At 38.8% G+C, this 13,002-nt stretch overlaps 1 protein-coding gene across 1 annotated transcript in view; it reads left to right on the top strand.

Moving 5' to 3' along the window:
• Positions 1-13,002, top strand: part of SLC12A8 (solute carrier family 12 member 8) — a 185,417-nt gene that overhangs the window by 155,235 nt on the left and 17,180 nt on the right. Inside the window, exon 9 of the mRNA XM_069064973.1 lies at positions 5,033-5,675. Within this exon, the coding sequence (XP_068921074.1) occupies positions 5,033-5,675 (643 nt within the window). The remainder of the gene's footprint in view (positions 1-5,032; positions 5,676-13,002) is intronic.

Raw genomic sequence — 13,002 nt, 5'->3', positions numbered from 1 at the left:
CTTTGTGTAATCAAGAGCCCCTAGATAAAACACTTCCCCACTGACATGTCCATGGTCACAAAGGAGATTGGTGAAGGAGACAATTTATCAATCAGCAAGAATTTATTAAATGCTTACTATGTTTCAGACACAGTGCTAGGGATATAAATAAAAGGTAAAAAGAGTCCCTTCCCTCAAAGAACTTATATTCCTTTTTTTTAAACATTCATTAAAAAAATTTTTTTTAGGGGTGGCCAGGTAGCACAGTGAGTAAGAGCACCAGCCCCAGTGTTGGGATGACCTGGGGATCGAATCCGGGCTCAGACACTTAGCACCCACCCAAAACACCTGGCCATGTAAACTTGAGCAAGTTATTTAACCCCAATTGCTTATAAAAAAATTTTTTTGAGTTCCAAATTTTCTCCTTCCCTGCCTTCCCCCCTTCCTAAAAAGGTAAGAATTTTAAATAGGTTATGTATGTGCAGTCGTGTAAAATGTATTTCCATATTTGTCAAGTTGTGAAAGAAGAAACAGACCGAAAGGGAAAAAACTGAAAAAGAGAAATAAAATGAAAATAGTATACTTCAGTCTGCATTCAGACTCTATCAGAAGAACTTGTGTAAACAACATGTAGGGCAACATGTGACACAGTAGACAGAGCACTGGGCTTGGAGTCAAAAAGACTCATCTTCCTGAGTTCAAATCTGGTGTCAGACACTTGACTAGATGTGTGACCCTAGGCAAATCATTAACCCTGTTTGCCTCAGTTTCCTCATCTGTAAAATGAGCTGGAGAAGGAAATGGCAAACCACTCCAGTATCTCTGCCAAGAAAACCCCAAATGGGTCATGAAGAGTCAGTTGTGCGCAACTGAAAAATGGGAAGAAACTTAGTGGGAGTGGGAGCAATTAGGAAGCTCTTTTACTGGTCAGTTTACAAGGTGTTGGGGACCTAAACTAGGGAAGTGGCAGTGTACTCAAGTAGAGAGATAAGATGTATGTGACAGATATTGTGGAGATTGGAGTGATAAAGTTGGCACCCACCTGGCTAGTTGGGGTCAGGGGTGAGGAGCAGAGGATGATGGCAAAGTTGTGAACCTGGGTCATTAGAAGGGTGCTGCATCTCTCATAGTAATAGGGAAGTTCAGAAGAAAGTGGGGGGAAAGGAAGGAGAGAGCATGAATTCTGCTATGAGAGTTGTTGCTGAGATGTCTATGGAAAGTCTGGTTTGAAATGTACAAAAGGCAGCTGGTGATGCAGGACTGGAGAAAGGCTAGTACTGAATTAATCAATCAGCAAATATTTATCAAGTGCTTATAGTGTGCCAGACACTCCGATAGGCCCTAGGGATACAAAGGATAAAGAATGAAATAATCTCTCCCGGACATATGTAGAACTGGGAATCATCTGCAAAGAGATGATTATTGAACCCATGGGAGCTTATGAGCTCAGGAAGCGTAGAGAGAAAATGTGTGACCCACATTAATGAGGTCACAGATCTGTGGAAATCTTGCAATATTTTAAAAGTTATTTTCTAGAATAAACTGAAATTTATCTTATTTTCCAAGCAGTTTGTAGCTATTGGATTCTTTGTGTTAGAACTGGTTGCTAATGGTAACCATTTAATGTCAATTTCTACCCATAACTCAGTATAAGTCTTGATGGGACTCAAGGGGAGGAGTTTTGAGCAAATTAATAAAGCAAAACAAAACAAGAAAATCTTCTGATTGAGGGAAAGGCAATCTCAAGATTTTGCTCATGCCGGCAGCATTATGCTGCTTTATAACAGACTGTTTTCTTTTGGTATTATGTGGATGGAGAGTCAGGAAGTAATAGGAGCAGAGGAACTGATGAGATGTTGTTTTTATTTCTTCCTAGGCATTACTTCCCATGCCATCATAGAGAGGGAGAGAGGTTTTAGAAGACTAACACTTGTCCATGGATTAGCTGTAGGCAGAGATAGGCTGGGCTGCTCTATTACTAAGGACAACAACAATATGAGCAAATGAAGTTCTACATCCTCGAAGTCATAGAAAAGGGGCATTTTTGACTTGAAGCTTCAAGATTCGGCTGAGTTCAAAGAAGGTTCTACCAAAACTTGGGAATAAGACCAGAATTATTTTAAATAGAGGTAAATGAAAAAAATCAATAGGGATAGAACAAAACAAGAGACAGCATCATGAGATGTAAAATGGATAATTTTTATTATATTAAATTTAAAAGGTTTTTCATGAACAAAACCAATGTAACCAAAATTAGAAGGAAAGCAGAAAAAGGGGAAAAATTTGTAGGAAGTATTTCTGATAAAGGTCTCATTTCTCAGATACTTAGAGAACAGAGTCATTTTATAAGAATACAAGTCATTCCCTAACTGATAAATGGTCGAAGGAGATGAACAGGCAGTTTTCGGATAAAGAAATCAAAGCTATCTATAGTCATATGAAAAAAGTTCTAATTCTATTGATTAGAGAAATGCAAATTAAAACAACTCTTGAGGTACTAACTCATACCTATCAGATTGGCTAATATGACAGAAAATGAAAAAGATAAATGTCAGAGGGGATGTGGGAAAACTGGGACATTAAAGCACTGTTAGTGGAGTTGTGAACTGATCCAACCATTCAGGAGAATAACTTGGAACTATGCCCAAAGGGCTATAAAACTGTGCAAATCTTTTGATCCAACAATACTATTACTAGGTTTGCATCCCAAAGAGATTTTTTTTAAGAAAGGAAAAGGACCTATTTGTACAAGAATATTTATAGCAGTCTTTATGTAGTGGATAAGAATTGGAAATTGAAGAAATGCCCATCAATTGGGGAATGACTGAACAAGCTGCAGTATATGATTGTGACGGATACTATTGTGTTATAAGAAATGACAAGCAGGATGATTTCAGAAAAACCTGGAAAGACTTATGTGAACTGATACAGAGTGAATTGAGCAGAACCAGAACAGCTTACACAATAACAGCAGTATTATATGATGACGAACTATGAATCAGCTATTCTCAACAATGCAGTGACCCAAGACAATCCCAAAGGACTCATGATGAAAAATGCTATCCACCTCCAGAGAAAAAACTAATAGAGTCTTACTATAGACTGAAGCATACTATTTTTTTTTTAAGCAATTGGGGTTAAGTAACTTGAGCAAGGTTACATGGCCAGTTATTTCTGGGTGTGGTGCTAAGTATCAGAGCCCGGATTCGATCCCAGGTCATCCCGACTCTGAGGCTGGTGCTCTTACTCACTGAGCCACCTGGCCGCCCCAGCATACTATTTCCTTCCTTTGTTCCTTCGTTCCTTCCTTCATTCCTTCGTTCCTTCATTCGTTCGTTCGTTCGTTCCTTCCTTCCTTCCTTCCTTTCCCTAGTTTTCTTCCATAAAATGACTAATGTGGAAATATGTTTTACATGATTACACATGTATAACCTATATCAGATTGTTTACCATCTCAGGAAGGGTAGAGGGGAAGGAGAGAATTTGGAATTAAATTTTTTTTAAAGAATGTTAAAGCTTATTTTGTAATTGGGGAAAATATTATTAAAAATGAAACAATGGTAAATGCTTTACAAGTTCAGATTTTACTTGAAATTCTTCTATAACTATATGTTTAGATATATTAAGGCATCTTTTTTTTTAAAGCCTAGTTGAGTAGATTTTAATCCTCCATCTTAGTTAACCATATGGGAACATATATGGGAAACGTGGCTGTTTGGACCATGAAGCCATCACCAAAACACTACCACTCAGCTGTTGGCACATTACTCTTCTTAAAGACAAGAGCCTGTTGGATACTTTCTTTGCACTTTCTGACCTATACAGGTGCAATAAAGATCACAGTATCATTAATAATAATCTCATAGAAGGCTCATAAAACATTAGGACTAAGGAATCTTAGAGATCATGTGATCCAGCTTCATCATTTTGCAAATGGAGAAACTGACCAGAACAAATATGAATATACATTCATACTACAGCAAAAGCAAGTTCATTAGTTCACATTTGCTGTTTCTTCCTCTTCTCTACCAGATAGGGGACAAGGCACTGTTCAGATTAGAAGTTCTAAATGGGGCTAACTCACATCACCCTCTTGATGGCATTGGTCCTCTCTGAGAATGAAGGACAAACAATTACAGTGAATGGGCCACATCTCTGTAATCAGAGACTGGCTATTAGTTCTTGTGTTCCTCAGTTTTCCCATATGAAATAAAGGAAGAATCATTATTTTCCTTCTATATCTCCTAAGACTTAGAAGAGCTGGAAAGGGATAAAATTTGGGGAAAATGAAAATGTGGTAGAAATGTGCTTCTTTTTTGCATTAATTAAATTTCCAAAAGGCTTATCAAGTGCCTACTGTGCGCATGGCACTGTATTAGGTGATGGGGATATAAAGACAAAAAATTGGGTAGTCCCTGCCCTCAGGAAGCTTATATTCCACTGGAGATGACAACACACACAGATAAGTAAATACAAAATGTATTTTGTCTCAGAAATTATTAGGCATAATAGAAAGCATACCTACCCTGAAGTCGGAGGACCTAGGTTTGAGTTCCGCCTTTGATCTTGGGTTACTCTGCATGTGACTGTGGGAGAATGACTAACCCTTCCTGGGCCTCACTTTCCTCCTCTATGAATGAGGTGGTTAGATTATATGGACTCTGAGTTCCTTCCCAACTCCAGATCTATAATCTTATAATAGCAACAGGAACTGGACCAGTGATTTCATTGGAACAGGAAATTCCTGGGTGAGTGAATTCTCTCTATTAATGCAGGTTAGCATTATCTTCACAAGTTATAGTCTTAGAGAGTTCTCTAGAGAACTGAGAAGTGAAGTGACTTATCCAGGGTTACACAGCCACTGTGTGTTAGAAGTAGGGTCTTATTGGTTCCTAGGGTAGTTCTCTGTCCACTGCCCTGCACAGCCTCTATGATCCTATAATACAAAGTAATTTCAAGAGGGAGAGAACATTAACAATTACGGGAGTCAAGATAGGGGCCCCCAGTAGAAGGTGGCACCTGAACTGTGCTTAGGTAATGGTTGTTGTTGCAGAGAGGACGCAATAAGACTCCTGTGGCTGCCATCTGCCTAACCAGCCTAGTGACCATGGCGTTCATCTTCGTGGGTCAAGTGAATATCCTGGCTCCGATCGTCACCATCAACTTCATGCTAACTTATATTGCCATAGACTACTCTTACTTCTCCTTGTCTATGAGTCACTGCTGCCTCAACCAGCAGCTTGAGAGGCAGAGGAGGGAAAGCTCGAGGGATCCCTGCTGCTCTGAGCGCTTGCTGCTGGACAAAGGGCCTGGCCACAGCTCTGAAGGCCCCTTGCAGGCCAGCCCTGAGGGCACCCTGGAGGAGTTCACCAAAGACATGGCTCAGCTTCTCCACCTCCCCAGGTTCAGCCAGAACAGTCCTAGAAAAGGAGACACAGATGGGATCAAGGAGAAGAAGAAGAAAGGGAAACACCAAAAAGCGACCAAGCAGACTCTCCAGGAGAGCTTCCTCTTGGACCTCCCCTCCCCTGGGTGCTCCAGGCCGGGGCCCGCCTCCTCCTGGGAGGCGCAGGGGCATCACTTCACCCAGGGGAGATTCCAGAGAGAAGGGAGTGTGTCCTCATCCCAGGCTAGGGGAGACCACAAAGACCAGCCGCTCTGTGGAAGTCAGCAGCTTCTCGGACCTGATGGACAAGGTAAGATTTTTGGAAAGGGATCCGGGCTTCCCCTGCTGGAGCAGTTAGCTGTTCCTGCTCAACTGCTGTGCTTTCTTTAGGGGCACCTGAGGCCAGACTTTATGATGCTCATGTATCATGATGTGTATCATGGTGCTACCGTCTTTCTTTTGAAAAGGAGAAGGTATTCATAGGGACCTTTGTAGGTTCATTGCTCTAGAGCTAAACAAAACAAAACAAAAATTCACAGAGGACATTTAATCCAGTCGGCTTATGTTTGAGGTGGGGAGCAGACTCAGGGAGAAGTGATTTGTCCAAGGTCACACAGATACAAGAGTATTGGGGCAGGATTTGAACTCAGATCATCTGATTCTATGGCTAGTGCTCTTCCCATCACACCATGGTGTCAAGTGCTTCTGGAAGATGATCAGATTGAGGAGAAAAGGGGTCAATGGCAGAGAAGGTTCCTTACAACAAACAATTTTTTGATAGAGACAGACAGACACAGAGAGACAGACATGTTTATTCATTTTCAGTCATGTTTAACTCTTCATGACTCCATTTGAGGTTTTCTTGGCAGAGATATTGGAATGGTTTGCCATTTCCTTTTCCAGATCATTTTGCAAAGTGAAGAACTGAGGCAAACAGGGTTAAGTGACTTTCCTAGGGTCACACAGCTAGTAAGTGTCTGAGGCTGGATTTGAACTCAGGTCTTTCTGACTCCGAGCCCAGCACTTTATCCATGGCACCAGATAGATAGAAAGATAGAGAGACAGAGAAAGACAAAGACAGAGATAAACATATCAGTGCACACAGAGGGGAAAAAGACCTAAAAAGAAGGCATGCAGAGATTGGGTCACATGAGGAAGTAGAAGGAATATGAAGACCTGAGTTCAAATCCTGACTTCATAAAATCACTTGAAGAAGACTGAGAAATTTCTCTATGGTCTCATTCAACTCTAAATCCTGTAATTCCATGAAGTTTGAATTCATTGAAATGGAAAAGGACAGACCCCTTTTACTTTTTTTTAAAATTGCAAATGCCTCCTTGTCCAACTCTCTCTCAAGACATCTGATAGCTCCCTTTGATACCATTCCCCCTGTATTTGAGGTTCTATCACATGGCTTCTCCAGATTGGTAACCTTTGCACCCAAGACTCACTTCTTTGTAGAACCTCAGAAAAAAGGAAAAAGCTCCAATAATGAAGTTAGAAGGTTTGGGAAATGCTAATGACAGGCATCCACAGTATGAATAGCTGTCATCCTGCATTATCACACCTATTCAAGGTAGCCAAAGCATTTCTGAACACAGTCTCCCTGGGAATTATATAGCACAATCTTGCATTCCCCACTGTCTGTTACAAAATCTTAAATGCGTTATGTACTTCATAAATTTTTATCAATTGATTATAGAATATAGTAAACTCATAATATTAACACATGATTTTAATAATAAAACTATTTATCTTTAAAAAAACATAATTAGTAAATAGGTTGGATTTTTGCCTTTCTGGATGGTGGCACAAGTTGAAGCAGTCTTTTCACAAATATACGTGCATTGGATTTTGTGTTTCCTTAAGTATTTTCTTTGCATAAACTGAATTAGTAGGAATGGTCTGTTTTCTGTTCTGCTGGGTCTCTTGAAAGGAAACTGAATGATTTGCTTTCTCTTAGTTTATTCTATGTAGCAAACCTCAGTGAGAGGAAGTATGGTGTGCAAGAAACAACCCTGTGTTCTCAGGCAGAAGATCTGGGTTCCTGTCTTGTCTCCACACTAGCTGTGTGACTAAGGATGAGTCACATTACCTCCATAAGACTTAGTTTATTAGTCTGTGCAGTAGGGATATTAAATGGGGATATTAATACTTGCCGTTTTTACTTCTTGATAAAAGTATTGAAAAAAGAAAAAAAAGCACCTTTTGTTAGGTTGTAAAGGAATGCATGAATGTGCTATGTAATCCCCCGGGAGATTGTGTTCAGAAATGCTTGAATACCTTGAATAGGTGTGATATTGCAGGATGACAGCTATTCATACTGTGGATGCCTATTATTAGCATTTCCAAAGCCTTCTAACTTCATTATTGAAGCTTTTTCCTTTTGTCTGAGGTTTTTGTTTTCTTTTGTTTTTTAGAGGAGTAGGTAAGGCAATTGGGGTTAAGTGACTTGCCCAAGGTCACGAAGCTAGTTAAGTGTCAAGTGTCCGAGGCTGGATTTGAATTCAGGTTCTCCTGACTCCAGGGCCAGTGCTCTATTCACTGTGCCACCTAGCTGCCCTTTTTAAAAAAATTGTATACAAGAACGTGTTCACTTTTTCATGTAAATGTCTGACAGTAATAATATTTATTTGTAATGATTTCCTTTTTAATAAAGAAAATAAGAAAAAAGCAAGTGATAGACTCTGATGACAGGTGCACTGAGAGGGTTAGCCTCTCTAAGTGGTCAGGCATCTCTGGTCCTCTAACAGCAGGAAATGACGGTGGGGGGTAGGGCAGACGGACATTTCAATTCTGCCCTTCTTCTTGAAGGGCAGACAAGGTCCCTGGCTTCAAAGATGTTATAATCCATTGGGGGAGGGAGGTCTGAAGTTGAAAGAAGTAAATTGGCTTCCTTATGGTCAATTAGTAAATGTCTGAATGTAAAAGACTCAGGTCTTCTAGAATCCCAGGGTGCCTAGGTTGTGCAGTGGATGGAGCAGCAGGCCTAGAGTCAGGAAGACTCATCTTCCTCAGACACATACTCGATGTGTGACCCTGGACAAGTCACTTCACCCTGTTTGCCTCAGTTTCCTCATCTGTAAAATGAACTGGAGAAGGAAATGGCAAACCACTCCAGTATCTCTGCCAAGAAAACCCCACGTGGGGTCACAGAGAGTCAGACATGACTGAAAAATGACCGAACAACTTCTAGACTCCAAGCTTAGTGCTCTAGCCACATCAGTGGCTATTAATTCTACCATCAAATACAGACTCTTTTGTTTGGCATTTAAAACCTATAACAATCTAGTTCCAGTCCCCTTTTGTGACCTTATAATACAAAGTTCCCCTTCACACAATTCTCTTAGAATTCCTGTTTTTGTTTAACTGTTTTAGTTGTCTAATTCTCCATAACCCCTTTTGGGTTTTCTTAGCAAAGACACTGGAGTGATTTGTCATTTTCCTTTTCCAGCTCATTTTGCAGATGAGAAAACTTAGGCAAATGGGTTAAGTGACTTGCCCAGAGTCACATAGCCAGTAAGTGTCTGAGGCTGGATTTGAACTCAGGAAGATGAGACTTCCTGACTCCAGGTTTGGATCTCTGCCCACTGGGTCATGTAGCTGCCTTAGCTTAGAATCCTTACTTTTTTCCAACAGTCAGTTCAATGAAAGCATGAGGATAGTAGTGGGCAGAGTACCGGACATGGAGTCAGGAAGGCCTGGGTTCAACTCCTGCTCCAGACTTTTACTATCTGTAGGACCCTGGGCAAATGAATTAACTTCTGTAAGCCTTATCTATAAAATGAGGGAGCTAGACTCAATAGCCTGAAAGGTCTCTTCCTGCTGTAAACCCATAATCCTATGAATCTGTGTTACTTCCATGTAATACCTTTCCAGATTCCCCCAACTGTTTCTGTCTTATCTCCCTGCAAAATTACCTTGTATGTATTTCATATACATGTGCATGGGTGTAAGTTCCTTAAGGTCAGAGACTGTTTCATTTTTGTTCCAGTGGCTGGCACAGTGCCTAGAACATAGTAGTTACTTGTTGATTGATTGATTGATCAATATTTATAGAGCAATCAGGTCATTGTCACTAAGGCAGTGCTAGGTTGGTATATCATCTGATGGTCCAAATAACATTATTTCCCTTAAGTAGGACTGACACCCTTTGATATGTAATAGCTATATGATCCTAGGTATTTAATTTCACTCCTCTTTATTTTGGGCAATTGTGAGGACTTATTCAAATCCTAAGGTTCAGGACCCTCAAGTTTGATGGGCTGGTTTAATCATAAATGTTTTGTGTGTTCTATACAATTACGTGATTAGTAAAGAATTTTATATATATATATATATATATATATATATACACACATATGTATATAAAAACTTTCCCACTGAATTATGCTTTTTTCCATCAAAAATGTTATTTTTCATGAAAACAATTTGATGTTAACCAGCCACTAATTATAGTATTTGGAAAACTGATACAGAGTTTAGAGCAAGATTTAAATATCTCCAGTGCAATTCAATACCTTTTGTATTTTGCATTCACTACTTTATCTAACCTTTGTCTTTCTTCAAACCTGAATGGAGCATGAATTTTTAGTTCTCTTGAGGCTTTCCTTAAGTGTCATAAACCCATCTGGGTTATAGATACATCTCTAAGCTTGATACTTTAGGGACCAAAGTCTTCAGGGCTGCTTGACTCCACTCTCTCCTATGGGTAGCTTTTCTTCAGCTATTATTTTTTTTTTTACCCTAGCAGACAAAACCTTAATCTGACAACCTAAAATTTCTCATAGAAAGGTCACATGCCTTTCCTAGTTCCTAATGTTTCCTTTGCTTCTTTGGATTCTCATGCAAAGCACAAAATTAAAGCATACATATGTGTGTGCACATACACACATATACATACATAGATATATATGCATATATAAATGCATACAAATATGTACATATACACATATATAAATGCACACATATATTTGTGTGCATTATCTATTACCTATATTATTTTTGTATAATGCATATATCATATGCACATATAAAATACATAGAAAAATATAATGTACACATATAAAAATATGTATTGCCAGCAGACTTGCAAAAGCAACACTATGACCTTTTCCTTAACAGTAACTTTCCCCACAGTTGGGCAGGTAGCATTGCTAACCAAATCTAATCTTTCCCTTCCATCAGGAAACTTTAAAAGAACATGCAAGTTAGCTTCTATTTGGTTTCTTTATCAACCACAGCCAATCTCCTGTGTGTTTATAGCCTGCTGCTTCTGATCCGGACTGCTCACTATGAAAGACATCAAACCAAAACTCATATCTTAATAGACATTTCAGTGTAACATAAAGTTTTAAAATAAACATAAAAGTTGTTTCTCTATGGCAATTAACAAGCTTAGGGGGAAAAAAAGTCCCAGTTCCCTAGTCTTTACATGTTCCTGAGCAAGTTAATTTGATCAGACTTATCCCAGGAACCCAGGGCCTCACCTGGATGCCATTCAGGAATCAGGGAGGAGATGGGCAGAAACTGCTATAGTGAGAACATATACCCTTTGACCTCTGTCATGGTGAGTTAGCAAGTGAAATAAATCCTTAAAAACTTTGATTTGAACAAGCCCATAATTAAGAAGGTGCATCTTCTATCATTTTTAGTTTCTGGAATCATCCCTCTCTGCCAAGGTACGTATTAGATTTTGTACATAGTTTACTCTCCATTATTTAGGAGTCAATTGTCTGTTTTTATGAATTAATTAAGTCTCTTTTTCTTTTCACCTTCTCTCCTTCTCTCCTCTGTTCCTTCCTTCCTTCGTTCCTTCGTCCGTTCGTTCGTTCATTCCTTCGTTCGTTCGTTCCTTCCTATTACTTATCAGCTTCCTTTCTGGGGGAAGATATGGGGCAGGAAAAGGAACGGAAACTCTAAGCTAGTTGAGGGAGGCACCATGTCTTTTTAAAAAATATATCTTTTTCATCTACTATCTCAGTGCACTGTACATAGAAGGTATAATAAATATTTACTGATAGAAAACAAGTTTTGATAAATATAAGATGATAAATTACTAGAGAAAGGACCCCCTTTTGGATAGGAACTGGGGAAAATGGGAAACAGTTTGGCAGAAGTTAGTTTTATACCAGCAACTTCCACCACATATTGCAATAAGTTGAAAATGGATATGCAACCCAAATGTTAAAGTTCATACCATAGGGAAAAAATAAAAGAGAACAGAAATTGGATACCTTTTACAACTATGGCTAGGGAATAATATGCTAACCAAACAAGGGATAAATGATAGCATAAAAGATAAAACATGCAGCTTTGGCAACATAAAATAAATATTTGCACGAATAAAATGGTAAAAAAATTAAAATATAAATGATAAACTTGAAAAATATTTGTATCAAATAACATTGATAAAAGTTTGATATAAAAAATACATGAATTTGACATAATAATATCAAAAACTTTTCTGTAATAGCTAAGTGACCAGGAGGCTAGGTGGTGCAGTGAATAAAGTGCTGGCCCCGGAGTCAGGAGGACCCGAGTTCAGTTCTGGCCTCAGACAATTAACACCCACACAAAAAAACTAGCCATGTAACCTTGGGCAAGTTATTTAACCCCAATTGCCCTCCAAAAGGCAAAAAAAAAAAAAAATAGCTAAGTGACCAAAGTATACGTATAAGGTTTTCAAAAGAAGATTGATAAACTCCAAATGGCCAAATGAAAATATGCTCCAAATCACTCTAAGAGAAATGAAAATTACGGTGAAATTTTACATCATTCCTTGCATATTGGCCAACATGAAAAAACTTGAGAATAATAAGTGATGATAGGGCTATGTAAACACAGATACTCTGGTACATTGTTGGTGAACCTGTGAAGTAAGTGGCCCAACCATTCTGGATTTCAATTTGAATTATGTAAGTGCCAAAAAATTCTATACCTGGGACCTGATAATCCCACTATTGACATATACCCAAAGAAAGTCAAAGAGAGAAAGAAAGGACAAATATATACTAAAATGTTGAAAGCAACATTCTTTGTACTAGCCAAGAACTGTTAAAAAGTGGGTGCCCATTGATTAGGGAATAGCAAAAGAAATTATGGCATGTGAAGGTAATTAAATATTGTACCATGAGAAATTATGAGTATGAGGGATTCAGAGAAATATGGGAAGATTTGAATGAACTGATATGAAGCAAATAAACAGAACCAACAGATCAATAAGTATGATAAGAAGGACAATGAAAATGAAGATGGTTTAAAGGAAGTTAAATGCTGAGTAATGGAAAATACCAGTGAAGATCCCAGAGAAGAGGTAAAGAGCCATATCGCCTTCTTCCCCTTGGAGAAGCAGAGCACTAGAATAGAAACATTGTCAGGTAATGTTGGTGTATCAGATGTTTTTGCTGAATTGTTTTTCTTTGTTACAAGGGATGGTTCAAGCTGGAAGAAAAGGATGGGAAATGACTACAATGTAAACATTAAAAGCATCAACAAAGTACTGTATAAATTTAAAAATATTTTGGAAATTGATACTGTTCCAAAACTTCTGCTGTAGCCTTAATCACTGAATGGGTGTTCCCTCAGACAAACTGAGACCTGGGAAAGACCTTAGCTTAAAAAGGCCAAGGTTTCCC

Source organism: Petaurus breviceps, unplaced genomic scaffold, assembly GCF_028583685.1.
Source record: "Petaurus breviceps papuanus isolate PSGF00001 unplaced genomic scaffold, PetGlider_PUasm1.0 90654, whole genome shotgun sequence".
Lineage (NCBI taxonomy): Eukaryota > Metazoa > Chordata > Mammalia > Diprotodontia > Petauridae > Petaurus > Petaurus breviceps.
Note: the sequence above shows the minus strand (reverse complement) of the source record. Positions and strands in the feature narration are given on the sequence as shown.